At 32.5% G+C, this 24248-nt stretch overlaps 1 protein-coding gene across 7 annotated transcripts in view; it reads left to right on the top strand.

Annotated features, from left to right (window-relative positions):
* Nucleotides 1–715: 715 nt before the first annotated feature.
* Nucleotides 716–24248, top strand: part of LOC118204719 (DEAH-box helicase 15) — an 84737-nt gene continuing 61204 nt past the window's right edge. For 6 of the 7 annotated variants that reach the window (XR_015043661.1, XR_015043659.1, XR_015043660.1 and 3 more), the window contains exon 1: nucleotides 740–909. Coding sequence is in view for 4 of the 7 variants with exons in the window: in XM_085826004.1 (XP_085682130.1) it covers nucleotides 857–909 (53 nt within the window). In the remaining 3 variants the exon portion in view is untranslated. The other variant, XM_085826005.1, reaches the window with a different exon arrangement.

Genomic DNA, 24248 nt, shown 5'->3' with positions numbered 1-24248 from the left:
AAAATCTGAAGCATTTCAGATTTTTTTTTTTTTTTTTTTCGTTTCTGCAAAGTCAAGGTCCGTAGAAAGAACGGACCTTGAATATGAGGGGCTAGACGCTTGCTGCAAAGAGCAGAGTAAATAACAGTAAATACGGGGCACCTTCAGGAAAATGACGATATGCGTAGTAATCTGCGCAGATGTTCAGGGAAGAACCAGGGGGAACTAGCACCTGAGGGGCTAGACGCTTGTTACCATAATAAGCTGTTCCCCCCTTTTTTTTCGTTGGCCCACCAGCGACCAAGCGGTAAAGTCGCTGAACATTGCTAGTTCGGTCCGAGGTTCGAATCCCGCGAACGGGCTGGCTGCATGGGCGTTTTTGTGGTTTTCCTTATGTGTAACGTGTATACGAGCAAGTTTCCCTTAGAAAGTCCTCCACGAAGGCATCCCTCCTCTTAGGCAGATAGCCCTAGTGTGCTTTGCCATAATTAAATAAACCAAACCAAACCCTTTTTTTGCGTCAAATTTGTTCTCCCAAGAATATACCGACATTTTAATTGATATGAAGGAATTAATCATTCAAAAAAGTCTTATCTCTTTATATTAAATCCGAAAAATGAATGGAATTTTGGTATTTTATTTCATACCATTTTTGTGTCTGTACGTGAGTTGCGACATCTGGGTTCAACGTTCAGAAACTTTGTCGTCAGTATTTTGATGCATCAGTCAGCCATCAGGTCTTGCCGTTTGTTGTGTAAGTTACTGTGGTAGAGCGTTGTTTCGTTATTTTTATTTGGTGTATTTTGTGAAATTGTGCGTTTTAATCTTTAAATAATTAATATATTTATTGCTGAATAGGACTCTTTAAGTTAATAAAATGTCACGAAAAAAGACAAGAATTGACTTAGAAGATTCTCATGTTGTTAGGAAGTAAGTAACATTTTCAAGTAACTTTCTAGTAAACTGCTAGGCTTAACGCTTAAAATTGTGTAATTTTCGGACCAAATTTAGTTTTAAGTTGTGAGATTGCTAATACGTTTTTATACCAAAAATGCGAAATATCAAAAATATGAAGTATCTTGATACTACATTAAAGTGATGAAAATATTGATAATTTTGATAAATAATCTTGTTCAAACGCTTGATGCATTTACTGTTTTATATTTTTCTGTTGTTTGTGAAGCATGTTTTACCTATAGTGTTGTCATAGGTCATAATAATGACGATTCGTTGTCGAAATATAAATGATAAAATAACTTCTAGAAATGGTTAATTTTTTCTAAATATAGTAAGCTTTCTTTAAATTTCGATTAGTGGACAAAGGTTTTCTGTTCCTTTAAAAAATAAAAACTTTTTTTGAAATTAAGTTAAATTTTCATAGTAATGAAAAAGATATATAGTTTATGGCAGAGGGATAATAGTCAGAGAAATTTTAATGAAAATATATATATATATATAAATTTTTTTTGAAGTGAGGATTTTAAATATGGGAATATAGTTAGTTAATTGTGAAAAAATATGTAGTTAATGTGCATGAAATTAAAATTTTATGTTATGTGTTAAATGCGCTAAGAAATGTTGACGAGGAAACATTTACCAAAACTTTCTTTGTATATGCTAAAAATATATTTGATACGATTGACTCATAGATCCAAAGTTGAAGTTCACGATACTCATAGACTCAAAGATTACATTTAGTTCTATTTGAATTAAGAATAACCGATTTGTTATTCACATAAACCCAGAACCAGCACTATAGCACTTAATGACTTCATGGAGTTGCAGAATGTAGGAGCTACAGAGACTGCATCAGGTGGTAAGTTATCTAGCGCCAGCCCTCAATAAGGCTTAAGTATATGTGGGAATTTATTTAATCAGAACTTTGATAAGCCTTAAGCATGTGCGAGAAATAGACATAAGTATAATAAATAACTAAACTAATACAATTGAGGCTTAATTGTCTTGCTGTGCCATAGAAGCAAGATAAAATTTAACGGAATAACTTGTTAGTTGCCAAGCTCATGATGCATGTATAGTGAACGATAGCTAAATTTGATGATGACAGCCACTAATTTTAAAGGTGTTCGGATGTGGCAAAATGAAGGTGAAATTTTCCAATTAATGGAATTTGTTAAGAAATGTGGAGAAGCAGTAATAAATGAAGATGATATAAAGGAAGTTTTTCATAGTGATGACAATGGTTCTCAATCATCAATCAATTAATGAATGGCAAAATCTGTAGTATGGTTCTAGTTCCAGAAAATACCGCTACCGATAGTGAAAAAAGTGACAGAGAAGTTACTGAAAACGAGAAAATTTCGATTGACAAGTTAGTCAGAATTTTTGAAACAGCAGTTACAGGACTTCAGCAATGTAACTAAACAAGACATTATGTCTGTCTACAGAATTAAAGAGAAAGTATTAGCACAAAAAATAAAGTAACTTACATAAAAAAAAAAAAAAAAAAAAAAAAAAAAAAATGTTTAATAAGGTAAACAAATAAATATTAATCTTTTTTTGTAAATTTTGATACTCTTTTTATTATAAATACTTCATTATTTCATATTTTTAATTTTATAATTTCTACATGCCATCTTGTTATTCTTCAGCTGACTCGTTTAGTGAGTTCATCTCAGATGAAGATTTGATTTCTGCTCGAAATTTTATCGAAACTGATGTGGAAAATCCACCTCCTCCATGTCCCCGGTTTAATTTTACTGGTATTCCAGCCATAAATGTACAATTTGATAATACTTTCAATGAGCTACAGTTTTATGAAACTTTGGCTAATCTTTAGAATATGGTAACAGGTAGTTTGGCGACATTTTGGTAAGGCGATAAAGGTTACTAGCTAGGACTTTAATCTGAGAAGTACACAGTTCGAATCACAGATTATTTTGTCTCAGAGAAATAAGAGATAATGATACATGTAATGTGACATTTTCCGGAAAATTCCGATCGTGATTTTAGCTAATAAGCACTTAGAAACAATTTCGCTGCTAAAGTGCAGAATCGCCCACTTATTTGTGTGGCGCTTTTTACAAGAGTAAGAACTGGAATTTTGTCAATTTTCTTTGACTTTTTAAGTGAAAATAGGTCGATGTGTACATAGATACCGTACAATACAAATACATGGATACCATACAATGGATAAATGTACAATTTGATGATACTTTCGATGAGCTACAGTTTTATGAAACTTTTATTGATTCTTTTCTGATGACTAAAATTGTAGAAGAAACAAATAGATATGCGAAACAGTGCATCCAATCGAGCATTGCAGGAAAATTCCCAAGAAGTAAATTTTTTGAAGAAACGACTGTGGAAAAGATGCATATATTTTTTGCCCTGACTCCTGACTGATTTTTTGCTCCAGGGAATTATAAAGAAGCCCGGAACTGATCAGTACTGGAGCAAAAGACATTTCACATACACACCTTTTTTTTCTCAAGTAATGTCTCTTCATCAATCTCTTTTTTTGCAACAGTATTTACATTTTTTTTTCAGATAATTCAGTATTTGATGCTCAAAATCACAAATGTCCCAAATTAGTGAAATTATGGAAACTTTATGAATATCTGAATGAGAAGTTTTGTTCGATGGTGATACCAGAACATGATATAATGATGGATGAAAACCTTATGCTTTTCAAAGGAAGATTAGGGTGGAAGCAATTTATTCCTCTAAAAAAGAGCAGGATTTGGAATAAAATGTTTCATGCTGTGTGAGTCAATTTCTGGTTATGTGCTTTCTATAATAATATATACAGACAAAAGTCGTTAATTCGGACACCCATAATCCGGAATGATCTATAATCCGGACCTCAAAGCTACAAACTTTCTGCGCATGCGTCGCTTTCACGCATGCGCACAGGCGTTTACGAGAGCGCGTAAGACCCTTACGGCTGCGAATATGTTTGTGCGCATGCGCGTTTAATGTGTAACGGAGTTATACGCTAAGCTAAAGTTATCTAATTCAGTTAATGTTGCAGATTGCGTTGTTCCTTGATCTTCGAATTGGATCCAGCTTATTATTTTTTGCAGACTGTTAGAGCAATTTTATAAAAGTAAGCTTGAACTTTCAATTATGTCAAATAGAATTTCCGATATATATTTACTACAAAGCGAAAGTATGTTTTGAAATCCGAAATCTGTTTATCAATTTCACGCTGCTCTGCGGCAGAGGGAGGTGGCAGAAACGTCATTATTAGATTATGATAGATTAGAAAGATTATGTCATATAAAATTTCCGATATATATTTACTAATTTGTATCTACAAAGCGAAAGTATGTTTTGAAATCTGAAATCTGTTTGTCAATTTCACGCGGCGGATTGGAAGTTAATCTGTCAGCACTATCCTTATTTTCAGGGCAGATGTTTTTATTTGGTTTATAATTCCGTACTAAGTGTAGTATTTTATCTCGATGTACTCCGTCTTTGATATGATTTAAATCAAGTTCCTCGTCATTATAATTCGCTTCAGATAGTGAAGAAAGTGACCCAGAGGTTATTGAAAACGAAAACATTTCGATTGACAAATTAGTCTGTATTCTCAACACAGCAATTATAGGACTTGAACAGCGGAACTTTGTAACTAAACAAGAAATTATGTCTGTTTAATAGAATTAAAGAGAAAGTATTATCACATGAAACAAAGCAACTTACATTGAAGGAAATGTTTAATAAAGTAAACAAATAAATATTAAGCTTTTTCCTTTTGTAAATTTTGATACCCTTTAGATCATAATTGTTCTTTATTTCATAAATTACGGTTTCATATTTTTAATTTTGTAATTTCTGCATGCCATCTTACCAGATTTAAACTGATGATCTATAATCCGGAAAAATTGATAATCCGGAATCGCCGAAGTCCCGAGGAGTCCGGATTAACGACTTTTGACTGTACAAGTAAAGACACAATTCTGAACCCAGAGATTTCTAATCTATAGGTTTCCCCCAAGTTGTTATGACAGTGATGCAGCCTTTGCTTCATAAAGGATACTGTCTTACAAACAATAATTACTATTTTTAACCGGAATTAGCTGACAAATTAATTTTGTGTCAATAGCGTTTCAGAGAGAAAAAGTTACTGTGATGAAGTGGATGGACAAAAAACTTTCATTACTGTCTACAACTCACTGTACTGAAATGGTACAAATCCAAGTCCACTGTGAAATGAAACAGAAACCAAAAATAGTAGACCACATGGACTAAGATTTGAAAAATTTTGAAGTCATTAGAAAGAGAGTTCCCACATTTTTTATTTTGCCATATGGAACTCATATGTCGTTTATTGTAAGAAAGTAGGAAGAAAAACGCAGTTGCAGTTCAGACTTGATCTTGTTGACAGACTTATTGAAAAATATAATTCTGGAATGAATCTCAAATGTGGACGACCTGATTCTGAACCTAATCCTCTGAGACTGACAGAGAGACACTTCATAGAAGTTAATTGCGGTTGATCTTTGGATTATGGTAACTTGGCGATTTTTTGGCGAAAATTTGGCGACCAACTCTGCTACAGCAACCCTCTATTTTTTTACTAGCCGAATTACACTTATGCTAGAAATTTTATGGAACAAAACTGCTTAATCATGACAAATATTAACTGCAAAATTGGGAAAAAGTGCAGAATCGCAAACTCCTTGCTGTGTTTTTCAAAATCGCACATACACAGTAACCATGTACACGTCGACTTATTTTTACTTAAAAAAACATCCCAAAATTGCACAAAAATGGTATTGCGCACACTCTTGACTTTATCCATCTAAACTGCTATTTTCTCATAAATTACACAAATTTGCACGAAAATGCAGGAACATTTTGTGAATCTTTAAACTCTGTAAAAAGCACATATATGAAATTACCTGGTCGCGAAAAATTATATACCCTATCCAAGGATGAACATTTCTACGTATAATATAAATAAAATATCCAAAAACTTTTACCTCTAAATTATCTATTATAAATGTCACCAACGAATTCGTAACAAAACATTAAAAATGGTTACAAATACGTAGTGTCAAATATTTAAATTATTTCCATGCACGTTTACTTCCACTCAAACGTATACCAAATTGCTACAAACATATAATTCACAAAATAACTATCATTTAATTAAAATATAATTAAACCATGTACACGTCGACTTATTTTTACTTAAAAAAACATCCCAGAATTGCACAAAAATGGCATTTCTCTTCACTATATCTATGTACACTGCTTTTTTCTCATAAATTAGAAAAATTTCACGAAAATGCATGAAAATTTTGTGAATCTTTAAATTCGGTAAAAAGGACATATATGAAATTACCTGATCGCGAAAAAGTATATACCCTTTCCAAGGATGAACATTTGCACGTATAAAATAAATAATATATCCAAAAACTTTTCCCTCTAAATTATCTATTATAAACCTCACGTACCAATTTCTAACGCAAACATTAAAAATGGTTCCAGATACTTAGTGTCAAATACTTAAATTCTTTCCATGCACATTTACTTGTACTCAAACGTATTCCAAAATACTACAAACATATAACTCTCAAAATCACGATCATTAAATTAAAATATAATTAAATTAAAAAACACTACTTAAAATATAAATAAGCACATACATTAAATCAATAAAAATTAGCTTACAATCCTAATTACTTTAAACTAAATCATTGCTAATAACAATTTTCCAATAATACCATATTACCGTAATTTCTGGAAGAAACGCCGCGGCGTTTACCTGTTTAAAACTTAAATTTTCAGCGGGTGCGGCGTTTCTACCCATGCAGCGTTTAGGTGCACTAAAAATAAAATATTTCCTATGATGGTCGTTGTACATAGTTTGGATGGCCTTGTCATTGTGCATAGACTGGTGCTGTTCCCACACAAAAGACCACTCATTGCTTTTTGCGAACGTTATTTTGTTTACATTCTTTCCCTTGAATGGACCTACATGCCTTATTCACCCTAAACGAGATCTCAGAACAATAAAATTCTTCCCCCTTTCAAATCAACATTCTCATCAGTTTAAATAGTCTCACTCCTCTGCCATTCGATGAATCTTCCAGGACCCATCCTCTCCCCACCCCCTGCCTTTTCTGCAATTTTTTTAAAAGGCGGACAGGACTCCACCTGCCTCACAATAACGAACTCTGATGTATTTCCCCTTCAGCATGAATGGATTTTTCTTGGCATTCTGCCAAATACAGATCCCATCAGTTTGGGTACAAGTATTTGTTGGATAGTTTTTAAGTAAGAAGGGTGCGGAAAATTTTTGAAAATGTCTCTAAACGGCACAGAAGCTATACATTTCTTACCTTTAATTTATTTTTGAGTTATGGTTTCATTTCATGCATTTTTCTTAACTGGTATGTCGTATAGCAGGACTTAGGTTGAGATTTTGCATCTATACGGCCCACGACGATGTCATGCGCAATTGAATCTATTGCGGCATTTCTGTGTAATTTTAATTTTTTTCCCGCCATTTTGCTCGAGTGCGGCATTTACGCTGATGCGGCCTTTCTTCTGGAAATTACGGTAATTTATTTATTCCTTACATTTAGAACTATGCATAAAAATAATATCCTCAAATAATTAAAAATACTAACTTACCTAATCTTCTACAGAATCTTGAGTGCATGGCGGATCACAAAATGTCCATTTTCACCAGATTTCTTGCACCGCCATTCAAACTTATCTGTAATAGCCTTCCTTTCACACAATCTCATTTCATACCCACATGTTGGACATTCATACTTATCCGCAATTAAGCAATTCTTTTCAATTATGCATAAACGCAATAAAAATTTCGGATTTACTTTATATAGGGCCATGGGATCCAAATATTAAACAACACTGTTTCACAGAACATAGAATGAAACTAATGCTGTACAGCAGATATTTTTACAAATTTACCCCCTTTTCCGATTAAAGAATAGTGATTCGTCCATTAATGTCACATAACATATCTCATGATCTCTCATTTCCCTCACACAAAATAATGCGTAATCGGAACTGAGTACTTCTCACATTATTCCTAAAGTCCTAGGTAGTAACCATTGTAATGTATTTTGCAGTAATTTACAAAACAGACAATCTTCTTAGTAGAACATAAATTTTGTTTCTAGTTCACGGTGATAGACAAATTTTATACAATTCTTAAGTGGCAAAATTTTCATCCTACTCCTAGCTGTAAAATCTTCAGAATACTAATCTTTTTTTAACAATATCTCTCGTTGCTGAGTAACGGTTTGATACAAATATGGCGTTGCCACTTCAACAATAATTATACTTATTTATTAAATAACAAGATATTACAACCTCTCCCCCCTCCAGATAAACTTTAATTTATATTTTTATAAATTAAAGTTTACGGTTTTTTTTTTTTTTTTTTTTTTTCAAAACAACATTATCAGCACAATACAGAATTGAAATACAAGATATAACATAATAAGATACATTGAGGAAGAGAGGAAGGAACAAAATATTTTTTTTATCTACATAGAGAAACAAATTATTTAATCAAACCAGGGAGTACGACTTAATGCGTCTACTTTTTTATGGTTTTTACCACTTCAATGAACGATCGTGTAATTGTAGGGTTGTAGTACTAGTGCCCATATCATAAGTCGTGGATTTAAACTCACATTATTTTTGAGCCAAACTAAGGGATAATGATCGGTCATGATGAGGAATTTAGTATGCCCGTCTAAATAACATTGAAGTTTCTTTACAGCAAATATTATGGCAGCGCATTCCTTTTCTGTGGTAGAGTACTTTTTTTCAGTTTCTGTAAACTTCTTACTGAGGTATAATACTGGATGTTCATTGTCTCGTTCATCTTTTTGAGCTAAAATGACACCCATACCAGAGTCTGAAACATCAATTTGCAAAATAAACTCCTTATTGAAATCAGGTGAGTGTGCCAAAGGCTTTTGTGGCAGTTTTGCTTCTTCAGTAACTCGCTCTTGTCTGTTTAGTTTCTTTAAAAACTTCTCCTTGACTTGCATCTCAACTCCAGAACTTAGCAATTCATCTGGAACTTGTAACTGAGAATCCTTTAATTTTGTCAATTCTTTTTTGTCAAGTAGTTTTTGTTCTTTGCGAGATGAATCTTTGTTCTTATCTGCTACTTGAACTCTCATTGAATGTGGCAACTTTGAGTATCCTTCATCATGTTTGTGCCTCTTTGCTAAGTTTTCTGACGCGTGCATAGATCCTGAACGTATTTTTAATTTCTTAGCCTTAGAAGCACTTTCATGAGTTCTTTTATCAGAAGTGCTTTGATCTGCTGTTAACAAACTGTCAAACACATCTTTGCCTTTGGGAGAAGAAGGAACTGGGGAACTTGTAGGGGAATAATCACATACATTATCCATAGAAGATGAATCACCGAGTAAATAAGGTGAGTCAACTTTCATATAAATAACTTCAGTTTTCTCATCAAGAGATGAACGCTTAGATTGTTTGTCAGATTTCTGTGAAGCATTGACAGAAGCGATTGTTTGTCAGATTTCTGTGAAGCATTGACAGAAGCTTGACTTTTAGAAGGGTGAGTATTGACCAAATTACCCTGAGTTTTAGCACTATTATTTGTTTGGTTCTGCATCAAAGTTGTGTAGTTCTGCATTTGATCTCTAGATTTTTCAGGAATAACAATTAATTCCCTTTCATTTCCGTTTTTATCTATTTTCCTTTTCACCAACAATCCGTTTTCTTTTACTTTGAAATCATTTGTCTTCCTGAAATTTTCATTTTTAGCCTCGTTAAGCAATGATGCTAGATCTCTGCTTTGATGCTGAGATTCAATTAATTCCTTTGAATTAACATTAATCACTTTCTTAATTTCCTTGTCTTCCTCATCAGCTTGCGGTAAAATATCTTCGTCAGTGTTAATAAACGTCAATTCTTCTAGTTTCTCAATTTCAATTTCTCTGCTTCGATCATCTTCAGGAGATCCTTTTACTTGAGATCGTGTCAAAACTGCATTTATTTTTTCTAAATTTAAGAATGATTTATTTTTGAACAATTGTGCAGTTTTGTTACCCAATACATATCTTCCGGGATCATTTGTAACAACAGCTGCCTTTGTCTTTATATTACCAAGTTCGCAATTAATTTCAACTTCCGCTAATGGTAGACACACTAAATGGTCATTTAAAAGATATTGTACCCAGACATGTTCTCCGGTCATTTTTGCGTTATCTATGTATTTCCGAGAAATAACATCAACAGTGGCTCCTGTGTCTCGAAGAATAGGCATTTCATACCCATTCACTAAACCGTTAATTGTATATGTCTCTAACAAATCATCATTTGAAGATACGCAATTTACCTTTTCATTTGGTTTTAAGCGAGGACACTGAGGCTTAAAATGTTCATATGATCCACACGCAAAACAACGTGTTCGATATCTTTTGTCATATAAATTTTCTTGGTTTTTGTTTTGGAACTGATTCCTTTGCTGATGATCTTTCTTGTATTTTGAATCATCCCATCTATCAGAATGCTTAAAATGAGGCGGATGCTCTATTTTTTTCACAAAATTATCATAACGCGGTTTAAATGATCATTTGTTAAATTTCTCAGTCCGATTGGTAGAAAATTTCGATTTTATTGTTTTTCTCACATTTTCAAAATCTTCAATTTTCTTAACCGTTTCAGTAGGTGAAATGATGGTTGTCCATTGATCCATAAAATGTTCTTTGAAATCAGGAGAAGTACGCTTTTTTATTTGATCAACCAGCATGAGATCTTTTAGCTGTTCAAAAGTTTTAATGTTTAATCCTTTAAGCCATCCTTCTAAATAATTTTTTAACTCATAGTAGAAATCATACCAAGTACTTTCAGTAGATTTTTGGTGTTTATTAAATAGTTGTCGAAATTTTTCCACAGTCAATTTAAATCGTTGTAACAGTAAAGTTTTTACATATTCATACTTTTTCGCTTCCTCTTCTGGTTCTCTAGCAATAAGCTGAACGATGTCAGGAGGCAGTAATGAAATAAGTTGAGTCACTTGATTTTCAGCAGGTATATTCATTATTTTAGCTTGATGCTCAAATAACACCAGGAATAAACTTATTTCATCTTCTTTAGGGTTGAAACGTGGCATGACATCGTGAATTCTGATTTTTAAAGGCTGCTCAGGTAACTGCGTAGTTTCTGCCGGCTGTGCTGTGGCAGCCATTGCTTCCAGCTGAAGTTTCTGTAGCTCAAAGGCTCTAATTCGCTCTTCTCTTTCAAGCTCTTCTTTTCTTTCTTCTCTTTCGCGTTCCCTTTCTCTTTCTTCTCTTTCACGTTCCCTTTCTCTTTCTTCTCTTTCACGTTCCTTTTCTCTTTCTTTTCTTTCTCTTTCTTCTCTTTCGCATTCTTTTTCTCTTTCTTCCCTTTCGCGTTCCTTTTCTCTTTCGCGTTCTTCTCTTCTTTCTCTTTCTTCTCTTTCGCGTTCCTTTTCTCTTTCTTCTCTTTCGCATTCTTCTTTTCGTTCCCTTTCTTCTCTAATTGCAGCCAGTAGTTCTCGAGTAAACTGCTCATCATAATCGGGACTTTCAGTAATCAGTTTATGCAACTGAGCAATCTTAAATTCAGGTTTCACGGTTAAACCTAACTCTCCTGCTAGTACTTTTAAATCCTGTTTTTTACTCCTAGCTAAGAATGACATGTTGACACGTTACTTTTAATAGGCTTCCTTTTGAAATTCAATCTAAAAGCTCGTACTTGTATTAAAAATATATAATTTCTGGCGAGATTTAATTTCTCAAATACGAAATTCACACTAACCAATTGGAGAGAATTATTTAAACAACTTTGCCAGGTTGGCACAAAATAATTTAATACTACATCGGGTTGACATTTTAACTCACTATTCATAAGCCTCGTTAGCTATAACTATATAAACACCTTTGCCAGTTAGGCAATACAATGGAATTTTACCAACGTCAGTTTGACGATTTTACTATCTATCTCCACGCCTGGTTGGCGATAACAAAAACAATTTTTGCCAGTTTGGCAATACAACTTTTAGAATATACAATCTGTAATATGTCGGGATGACGTTACTATCTACCACACGCCTGGATGGCGAGAACTTAGACTTTGCCAATTCTGCAGTATAATCAATTCACTCTACGTCAGTTTGACATTATTATTTATTTTCACGTGCCTGCTTGGCAACAAATTCAAAAACTCAGCTAGCAGTTTCTTTTTTCTTTTTTTTTTTTTTTATATATATATATAAATGCCGGGATGGCTTACACATATCAGTTATCAACATAAAATTTCAATACAAATAAAAGTAAAGCATAAATAATAATTTAAAAATACTTCTTAACCACGAATATCAATTATAAATTTAAGCTGAATAATTTTGGGGTCAGTTATTTTAAACAAAATCTTACATGATAAACTATAATTCTGAAATAAAGTATTAAAATTAAAGCTTTTTTAAGAAAACCAAAAGTTAATCTTATCTTCAGAGATCAGCAGTATCCTACTTTTGACAGTTTTTGCTCGGACGCAAGTTACAGAAGCACAGAAGATAACCTTTGAATGATCCGCTTCAAATCTGGCTTTATAACGGCAGACTTCTTACATCCATTTCTCCTTGAAATAAAAAAAAAAAAAAAAAAAAACTTGGCAATTGGTATTAGCAAACTTGTTCTAAAACATTCAGTAAATTTCTGGGATTAGGAGACCAGCACCATCGAAATTGATAATTGCACTCCTAATTTCCAGTATCTCGGTGGAACCTCCAATTTATTAAGACTGTAATGTATTTTGCAGTAATTTACAAAACAGACAATCTTCTTAGTAGAACATAAATTTTATTTCTAGTTCACGGTGATAGACAAATTTTATACAATTCTTAAGTGGCAAAATTTTCATCCAACTCCTAGCTGTAAAATCTTCAGAATACTAATCTTTTTTTAACAATATCTCTCGTTGCTGAGTAACGGTTTGATACAAATATGGCGTTGCCACTTCAACAATAATTATACTTATTTATTAAATAACAAGATATTGCAACCTCTCCCCCCTCCAGATAAACTTTAATTTATATTTTTATAAATTAAAGTTTACGTTTTTTTTTTTTTTCTTTTTCAAAACAACATTATCGGCGCAATACAGAATTGAAATACAAGATATAACATAATAAGATACATTGAGGAAGAGAGGAAGGAACAAAATATTTTTTTTATCTACATAGAGAAACAAATTATTTAATCAAACCAGGGAGTACGACTTAATGCGTCTACTTTATTATGGTTTTTACCACTTCGATGAACGATCGTGTAATTGTAGGGTTGTAGTACTAGTGCCCATCTCATAAGTCGTGGATTTAAACTCACATTATTTTTGAGCCAAACTAAGGCATGATCGGTCATGATGAGGAATTTAGTATACCCGTCTAAATAACATTGAAGTTTCTTTACAGCAAATATTATGGCAGCGCATTCCTTTTCTGTGGTAGAGTACTTTTTTTCAGTTTCTGTAAACTTCTTACTGAGGTATAATACTTGATGTTCATTGTCTCGTTCATCTTTTTGAGCTAAAATGACACCCATACCAGAGTCTGAAACATCAATTTGCAAAATAAACTCCTTATTGAAATCAGGTGAGTGTGCCAAAGGCTTTTGTGGCAGTTTTGCTTCTTCAGTAACTCGCTCTTGTCTGTTTAGTTTCTAACAGACGAAATTAATAAAATTTCACCCATACTCAAACTACTTTCAGCAAACCACGCACCCTTCCTTACACTCCATTTCACAAAATGTCCATTTTCACCAGATTTCTTGCACTGCCATTCAAACTTATCTGTAATATCCTTCCTTTCACACAATCTCATTATTATTATTATCAGATAAACGCATTAAAAATTTAGAATTCACTTTACATAGCGCCATGCAATCCGAAAATTAATCAACACTATTTCACACAACACACAATGAAGCTTAATACAAAATAATATGGTACTACAGATATTTTTCCAAATTTACCCCCTTTTTCGATTAAAGAACTGTAATTCGTCCATTAATGTCACATGACATATCTCATGATCTCTCATTTCCCTCACACAAAATAATGCGTAATCGGAACTGAGTACTTCTCACATTATTACCAAAGTTCTAGGTAGTAACCTTTATCGCCTCCAAAATGTCGCCAAACTGCCTGTTACCATATTTCAAAGATCAGCCCTTTTTTCTCATAAATTAGAAAAATTTCACGAAAATGCATGAAAATTTTGTGAATCTTTAAATCTGGTAAAAAGAACATATATGAAATTACCTGATCGCAAGAAGTATATACCCTTTCCAAAGATGAACATTTCCACGTATAAAATAAATAAAATATCCAAAAACTTTTACCTCTAAATTATCTATTATATTATAAAAGTCACCAACGAATTCATACCGCAAACATTACAAATGGTTACAAATACTTAGTGTCAAATATTTAAATTACTTCCATGCACGTTTACTTCAACTGAAATGTATACCAAATTCCTATAAACATAAAATTCACAAAATAACTATCATTTAATTAAAATATCACTAAACCATGTACACGTCGACTTATTTTTACTTAAAAAAAATATCCCAGAATTGCACAAAAATGGCATTGCGCACACTCTTCACTATATCCATGTACACTGCTTTTTCTCATAAATTAGAAAAATTTCACGAAAATGCATGAAAATACTCAACATATTCTACTCAAACGTATTCCAAAATACTACAAACATATAACTCACAAAATCATGATCATTAAATTAAAATATAATTAAACTAAAAAACACTACTTAAAATATAAATAAGCACATACATTAAATTAATAAAAATTAGATTACAATCCTAATTACTTTAAACTAAATCATTGCTAATAACAATTTTCCAATAATATCATATTAATTTATTTACTCCTTACATTTAGAACAATGCATAAAAATAATATCCTCAAATGATTAAAAATACTAACTTACCTAATCTTCAGAATCTTCATTACGTGGCATGCACACTTCCACTATTTCACACAACACACAATGAAGCTTAATACAAAATAATATAGTACTACAGTTTTCCAAATCCCCCCCCTTTTCCGATTAAAGAACTGTAATTTGTCCATTAATGTCACATGATATATCTCATGATCTCTCATTTCCCTCGCACAAAATAATGCGTAATCGGAACTAAATACTTCTCACATTATTACCAAAGTCCTAGGTAGTAACCTTTATCGCCTCCAAAATGTCGCCAAACTACCAGTTACCATATTCCAAAGATCAGCTGTTATTGCTTCTACAAAAGTAAAGACCTACCAGACAATGTGCTGTTTGCTGTTCCCAAAAGAATGATAATGGAAAGAGAATCCGAAAGGAAACACATTATTTCTGTCCTGTAGAACCGTTTAATAAAAGTTATGTCTGTCCTGATAGTGATGTAGGACTTTGCCTAACACCATGTTTCAAACCTTACCACACGAAAAAGGACTTCCAAAGAAACAGTATTGAAAAGTATGAATTTTTGGCTAATCTTTGGAATATGGTAACAGGCAGTTTGGCGACATTTTGGTAAGCGATTAAGGTTACTAGCTAGGACTTTAGCAGTATACATGGAAGAGTGTGCGCAATGCCATTTTTGTGCAATTCTGGGATGTTTTTTTAAGTGAAAATAGGTCAACTTGTACATGGTTATCGTTCTTGTACAATTCTTAAAAACGTGACAAGCAGTTTGCGATTCTGCACTTTCTCCCAATTTCGCACCTAATCTTCATCATGATTAAGCGCTTTTGTTCCATAAAAGTTCTAATATAAGCGTAATTAGGCTAGCAGATTGTTGGAAAAACAAGGTTCGTACGGTCCTTAAGTGTCCATAAATTTTCTGTAATCGATTTTTGGTCAAAATCAACAGAAGGTCCTTAATTTTAATCATCTAAAATTTCTGTCTGTTTTCACGACTGTCATTTTGAGTGTGAATTAGCATTTTGAAGAATATTTTCGGCGATTCACTGCCGTATATATGGTAATCTTTTGAATGGGTTCATGGGTTATAATTTGTTTCTATTTCTAATGTAAATAATGATTGGATACTCGAGTTTCTAAGCAAGAAGTGAAACATAAGCATTTCGAAATTCATTTTTTCTAATAAAGAGCTCTTAAACAAGTTTTCGCTTTTGGGGATGTTAGTTCTTTTATTAAACGGTTCTAAATTTGGCAACTTGTCACCATTTTGGCAATTATAAGATCAGTTTCTAAAGAACATTTTTAATTCCCAGATCTGAAAAATTTTCGACAATTTTTTCAAAACATCATAACATTGATAAATTTCATTAAAATAATATATTGAAATTGTATTTAAAAAATAACATTAAAAAACATTTTTATTTTTTGCTGTCATATTATAAAGTTTCATTTTGGCAACTTATTATTATACAATATTTTGAATCTGAAAAATAAACAAGGTATAATGCTATAAAGCATAATTTACGAAAGAGCTCTTAACAAGAGCAAAATTAGCTATATAGTTAATTAAAAATGTCTTCTTTTTAATTTTTTCATAGTAAGGGTTTTTCACATGCAATTGTCTTATAATATTCAAAAGTCTCAGAAAATGCATCAGTTTTCTCTATAAAATTAATTTTACACTTTCCCCCCTTTTTTTTCCCAAAAATATATCTGTTTTTTGCTAATTGGTAGGGATAATTTTTCTGTAGTATTTTAGACATTGCAGCTTGAAAAGTTTAGAAGGATATGAAGGCAAGAGTTATAGACCCACGATTCTAGAAGATTCGAGAAATATGTGACAAAATGAAAAATATCTTCATGGTATCAACATGCAATGGATGTATTTTACAGAAAATTTGTGATGAATTTCTTACTTTTTAAAGAACACCTGGAAGAACAATGAAAACATAATATTTGGATGTTTTACTCCTGATACTAGAATTTTTTTCTTAACATGTTTATCTTCCCTTTATTTTCTCTACTTTTCACTAGACACAAGCATAGAAAATATCAAAAATGTTTCTAATCTTATCACTTGAGCAGGCATTATAGAAAGGGATTTTTTTATTAATAAAGAAATTGAAAACTTACAATTTAAAAGATTCATCTAATATGTCTTAATGCATCATACATATACTAGGCATTTTCCCACCTGATGCAATCTCTGTGGGTCCTAAATTCTGCTTCCAATGCCTGCTCTAAATTCTAAAAGTGTTGCCACTTCTAAATTTTGTTGTTCGGTGTGTCACTAAATTCCAAAAATTCTGCCACACCAGCTCTGTAACCGACCTTTACCATATATATTTCATATTTCTTCTGAATATTCATATTACTAAAAAAATAAAATTAGCCACTTTTTCTATATATTCTAAATGCATTTAGTGTTTTTTAGAACAACAGAAATCCTTAATTAAATCCCAAAATTCTAAAATGAATAGGTAAAGGGGTTGTAGAAAGAAAGTCAATATATAAAGAAAATTATTCTTCAAAGGTATATGCAGTTATTATCAAGTAAATTACCTAATTGTTTATGATTTCAGCCTTTACTATAATTCCATTTCTATTTCCACAAATGATAAGAGTTACTGAGCCAGATTAAATTAAAATTAAATTGATCTGACTGATTTTAATCTTTAACCACTAGTCCACATTTTGAGTTTGACTGCTCTTGTTTATTAATTACGTCACCGTGAGCTGTAATTGATTTTGTTATCATCAGAACATGCCTTTATGTTATAAGTTCTTTTTAAATAAGAAGCTTATTTAAATCTTTGTAGCTGCTTTTAGACATAGCAATAATTTGCTTCACATCAGTCTGCAGGGTTTGGGATTATTTAACTTTTACCAGATTAAGTACACCCTCATAGCTACATTGTGGAGAGGTTCACAAGTTAGGAGATAAAGCACGCAGAAACTAACGAGAGCATTGGTTTGCATATTGAGACAAATCTCTAATTGTTAGAAAAGATGCTTAAAAGAGAAGAAAATTGATATAAATTAGCCAAAATGTCTGGAAAGGCTTCAAATTAAAATGACGGATAAATATTTTGTTGAGTGTTGTTGTTACAAAACATTAATGTTTTGTACAAAACATTAATGTTTTGTAGCTTTTAATGTGTAATTATCTTAATATCATTTAAGAATCTGTTTCATAAATTACATGTATTTTAAACTGTGAAATTTTATTAGATTTTGATTTTAATAGGCTTTATTTAACAAATATTGTTAAAAAATAAAATTTAATATTGGTCATGTAAATCCATAATGACTAAGGTTATCAAACTACCTAATTTAATTATGTATAACTAACTGCCTTACCCTTAAAAATTATCTCTACATATTAAAGTGAGTTATTGCCTTTCATTAATACTCACTGTGGTCACAAGATAAAATATAAAAATATAAAAATTCAAGTAAGAACATATTCTATGCATCTACTGAGACTTAAAATAATACAAAACAACTTATCACCTCTGGTGCTTTAATGGCTTATTGGGACCTTAAAGTATATTAACTGGGTTACAACCTCTGGAACTCTACACGAAGTTATGACACTAACTGCATCAAACAGAACCTGACTAAATTTCAATAAATTGCATAAAGTTTATTTTATTCTCAAACTTATTAATAACTATGTTAATTAATTCATGTTTAGTAATAATGCATACTACTTAGGGATCTATTTTATTTTTAGGATGGTATTACAAAAGTGAAGTTCAGGCATAGAATAATATTTTTAATTGAATTTCTTCAGTTCCCATTTTCTCATAGGTCTTTATTTTTTTCATTAATGGTCCTTAAAAGTACTTAATTTACGTGTGCAGAAATGTGTACTAACTCTGAAAAAATGTTGAGTAAAAAAAAAAAAAAACATGCCTTTGCTTCGTCCAAAACAAAACTAGCAGGTTGCTGTTGCAGGGTTGGTCGCCAAAAAATCGCCAAGTTACCATAATCCAAAGATTAACTGAATTTTTGATATATGGCTTTTTTTTAGATAATTGTTCGTGAGATATGTGTAATATAGTTTTCATTGCATGTACTCTGTGATTGCAAAAAGCAAACATTTAGGGGCATAAGTGTTAGAAATATATAAAATTTAAAAAATGTTAATTATGCAAATTAAGGAAAAAAACCTTTCATTTTTCTTTTATAACAAGTTTGGAATTCATTTATATGCAGTAAAAAATATGCTTTTTTTATGAACATTTCTGGTAAAAAATTGACCAGTTAAAGGCAGCTGAGAACTTCATTGACGTATTCAACTTCATTGACGTATTCAAGAAGCTTTAGAATTCTGATGATTTTCTGTCGCAACAGGTTTTTAATAGTGATCGTTAAAACAGAATAATTCAGGACTTTTCTGAAAAAAGATGCCGAAGTGAATTTATATTACAGCAGAGGAGAAGGGACTGCTGTGAGTCAGTAAAAGACTATCTCGCTGTTCAGTGCAAATGGCAAGTGGTGATTTGAAAATTAAACCTCATTACCATTTGGACAATCCATGAGCCTTCAAGTATTACGTCCAGAAGAGCACGCTGAATGCCATATAGAGGTCCAACAATAAGACTTGGGTGACATGTTTACATATTGGATCAAGGAATAGTTTGTTTGTAAAAAAAAAAAAAAAAAACTGCTTGTGATGAATTTGCTACTCTATTGTTATGGGTGAGGCTGCTGCCCATCTTTCAAGACTAGAACACTTTTAAATTTGTCAAGATCCAGTTTCTGCCTCTTCCCATGGAGCAGCAAATCATTTCAAATTGAAAAAAACTACACAAAAGCACTCTTCTAGCATTCTTTTGAGGTAGAGGAACCAGTCTCATTCTCAGAGTTTTGGAAAGGACACTTTCACATTGTTCCCTGCCTCAAGATGATCAACTGGGCATGAGAGAGGATCACTAAGAGAACACTTATTTTTGTGAGGAAGAAGCTTTAGCTGGACAGAATTGTCAAATACGACTCCAAGAGGTTTGAGCAAGCACTTGTGGAGCCTGTAATCGGAGAGACTGCATATCTGGCTAAGATTATGGATTAGAGATGGATGGCAATGACATCGATGAGCTAGTGGAAGAGCATATACAGAAGCTGACCACCAAAGAGCTTGTGGAGCTGCATTCTCTTTCAGAGTAACAGGTTGTGAAGGAAATTTTGTCAGGGACGGAGGACGAAGCTGGTGGATCCCCCCCTCCAAAACCCTGTTCCAAATAAAGCATTATATTCCAATGAATAATGTGCACTGGTGTATAACATGCAGGCATAATTTCAAACTTAATTTTTTTTTTTTTTTTTTTTTTTTTAAAATTTTAGGCGTATTCAGTGCAACCTTTTCTTTGGGGGGGGGACTGAAAGATACATGTGCAATGTTTTTGTCTTTTGAAGTCATTTATTCAGACTTTTCCTAGGCTTTCGAACAATGACTCAAATACAGGGAGTAAATAATTCTTCAAAGAGTTTGGATTCTATTCAATGCAAGTGTGCACAAGAATGTTATTCAAGGGTTTCAAGAAAATGGGGACATAATTTGGGGTAAAAATGCACCTCCATGAATGAATTCATGGAATTAGGAGTCATATGTTTTACAATTCTGTAACCATTTCAAACCATGATTTTGAAGTGAACATCTAGTAACTCATATTTGCTATAGTTGAAGTACATTTGATAAAGTGTACCTCAGAGTAGTAAATATAGCTTCTACCAAACACAGTGCTGGTTTCAAATGCAAAGTTATTTAATTTGATTAAGAAAATGGAAATTGTGGTGCAGCAAGATGTTTGGTGTTACTGAAAGTTCCATACATGAGTGGAAGAAAAAGGAACTCACAATGGTTAATATAAATGTACCAAAGAATAAATGTGCTTTTCATAAAGGAGCAACAAAGTTATTTATCTTAGAGGAAAGTGTTATGAAAATGGGTTCTAGAAAATCCCAAGAATGGATTTATTGTAATGAGGAACAGCATGCATTTATTTGCCGTGGGCAAAAGAGAATGCAAGTAAGAACTTTAAATCAACTTTGAGTTGGTGTAGTGGATTGATGGCATGGAATAATTTAGTTAGATAAAAAACAAGAGTTTTTTAAAGGCTTCCGAAAGATTTGGACAATCAGTTGATAAGGTTCCAGAAGTATGCTGTTGTTGTTTTTCTTTTACTCACGAAGGGGGCAGGAATTACTGTCGCATTGAAAATATTGATCAAACACCAGTAATGTTTGATTTGATAGTAAGTAAAGCAGTTGATGTGAAAGGAACAAAAACACTTTGTATAAAAACAGCAGGTCACAAAATATCTCACCGCACCATAGTGCTTTCCTGTTTAGCAGATGGTATAAAATTAAAACTCATGGTTATTTTTAAAAGAAAGACAATGCCAAAATCTAATTTTCCAAATGGAGTTTTCATTCATGTTCATGAGAAAAGATGAATGGACACAAACTGTGTGAAATTGTAAATAAGAAATTGTTTGGCAAAATCACCGTGTTACCTTAAAGAGTTCAAGAAGGCTTTTATTTTAAGGCATGTTCAGATTCCATCTAATGAATAATATGAAGAAATTCTTGAAAGAGTAATACAGACATGGCAGTTTTTCCATACATATTAATGCCTGTAGTTCAACCTTTAGATGTGTGTGTCAATAAACCATTCAAAGAAAATCTAAAACAGTAGTGGAATACATGGATGTTAGAAAGATGCTATCTGAATTTAAATGATATTGTAGATTAGTTCGAAAATTAAATCTTTTATATGTTTGCACATTTTTTAATTATTTTAACATGAAATATCTCACCACACCATAGTGCTTTCCTGTTTACTTTTTTGCGTATATACATGTTTGTTAAAATTTAGATTTGTTTAAATTCATTTGGTAAAAGTATAGTTTAGGGTAGCCCTTAGCGAAACTTGGCGATTTTTGTCGGTACATGGATACTGATTTTGTGCAATTCTTTGACTCGTTATTTTGGCTTGCGAAGCAGCGATTTTTGTGCCAAAACTTGCCGCTACACAAAGCCAAAATAACAAGACAAGCAATTGCACAAACTCGGTATCCATGTACACATCAACTTATTTTCACTTAAAAAAGTATCCCCAAATTGCACAAAAATGGCATTGCGCACTCCTTTGACTTTATCCATGTACACGTCGACCTATTTTTCACTTAAAAAAAAAATCCTCGAATTGCACAAAAATGGCATTGCGCACTCTTTTAACTTTATCCATGTACACGTCGACCTATTTTCACTTAAAAAAAATTCCAGAATTGCACAAACTTGCAATGCGCACTCCCTTTACGTTGCCCATGTACACATCGATATATTTTCACTTAAAAAGTCAAAGGCACACCGAATTCTACAATATAGGCAAACAAAAAATGCATAATCTCAATAAAATACATTTTAAACCAAACAATAAAATAACATAAAAAAGGAAAAACTTGTTATACATTTAAGCACTACCAAAAGCAAATATTCACTTTCCATGATTTTCGAGTTTGCTTCGTACACCCAGAGAGCCACGTAAAAATCAAAATATCAATCATACTCAAATGACTTTTTCAAACCAGGTACTCTTTCTGATCGAACGCTTCACATAGTGACTATCTGAACCTTTCTTCCTCCAAACCCATTCAAATCAATCTAAACTGTTTTTACGTTCGACTAGACGCATATCCTTCCTACATACAGGACACTACTACATTTGGCCATTCTACCGTCTAAAGAGTCAAACCAACACACACCACAAAAAGGCTTACAAAACATCTCATGATTCAAAATTTCCCAGAATCATGCACCCGATTACGTCACAATAGGGTTTCCATAACAAACTACTCAGGCTACCATAAATAAATGAAACAACTTGGCGATAAATCAAACAACAACTTCACCAAAATACAAGGGGTACCTTAAAGTCTACTCTACCCTGTCATTTTTATATTCTCATATTTTTTTTATTTTTAAATCTGTAATTTTTATATCTGGCATATAGTGTGCACGTGTAAATTTTGATTGCATTTTTTAAAATTAAAAGTGGTTGTTATATGTGGATACAGTAAATAAAATAAGGGAGATGCTGAAAGCATGGAAAAATGTTGCATCACAAGTTGAGAAGCATCACCTAATAAAGCAGTAGCTATGTACTTTACGAATTAATGATAATGCTGTGTTTCATATTTCATCAAATTCTTTTTGGAATATCAACTGATGGGACATCTACTTTGATTGATAAAGATGGAGCTATAAAATTACTGAACTAGGAAAGAGCAGGTTGCACAGTTAAACGGCAAAAATTCATCCCCATGGAAATCACGGGTTGCGCAAATTTTGCTACTTCTATGTTTCCCGTGAAAATCGTGGGATGCGCAGCGAGAGGATTACGGAAAGGAACTTACCTACATATTAACAGATTCAACTATAAAAATCTAAATTTAAGTAAGCGGAGCTTCAAATTTTTTGGTTGTATATTCATGCAGAATGCTTAGATGCATTCGGAACACTGTATTTCGGTGAAAAATTTCTCTGAACATATGGGCAGCGAAAACAAAGTATACAAACAAATTAAATGCAAAATTACGAAATGTGACTGCAGATAGCATGAACAGAGCTACACTTTGATAGTTTATCTGGAAAAAGGGGAAGCACATTCTTGTCACTAAATATAAAGCAAGGGTTGGTGACACCTAGAGCATGAATTAATGAGTAAATAAAAATTTTTTTTGATGAAAAATACAATACTTTTCTTTAAAATTGTCTTTGCATCTTAAGATATATTTTTCTAAACATGGGGTGAAATTCTCCAAAAATGTTGTACCCTTCTTAAGAGTTCCACGAGTCAGCAAAGTTTGAAGACCACTGCTGTATAGCATCATTGTTCTTATGTTTTTTGGCCTATAACATGTTGATGAGACCAGAGCAAATTTGCAATGAAAATTTAAAAAGGTAAAGTTTGGGTACGAAAACAAAGATTAAGTGAAATACTGTATGACTGATAAAAAAGATCCTTTACCATGTTATTTTATGCAGAGCAGAGCTCGGAGTTTGAGAGATTTCATGTTATCTGACCATGTATATATAAGATTGTGAGTTTTTCTTTTCATCATGTTTAATCACATCAATCCAAATTTGATGCGCATATTGCGAGAAGGCGATATGGGATTCATTTAAGGTGTTATATTTCAGTTAGGTTAGCAAATGTTAGGTGTTTTAGTTTCATTTCAAAAATGAAACTTTTTTTCTCTCTCCTGCTCTGAACTGCAGATAAGTGAAACCATGGATATGGAGGCATGAC

Source organism: Stegodyphus dumicola, chromosome 10 (assembly GCF_044657685.1).
Source record: "Stegodyphus dumicola isolate Sdum_Otavi_A_Nest chromosome 10, ASM4465768v1".
Classification (NCBI taxonomy): Eukaryota; Metazoa; Arthropoda; class Arachnida; order Araneae; family Eresidae; genus Stegodyphus; species Stegodyphus dumicola.
Note: the sequence above shows the minus strand (reverse complement) of the source record. Positions and strands in the feature narration are given on the sequence as shown.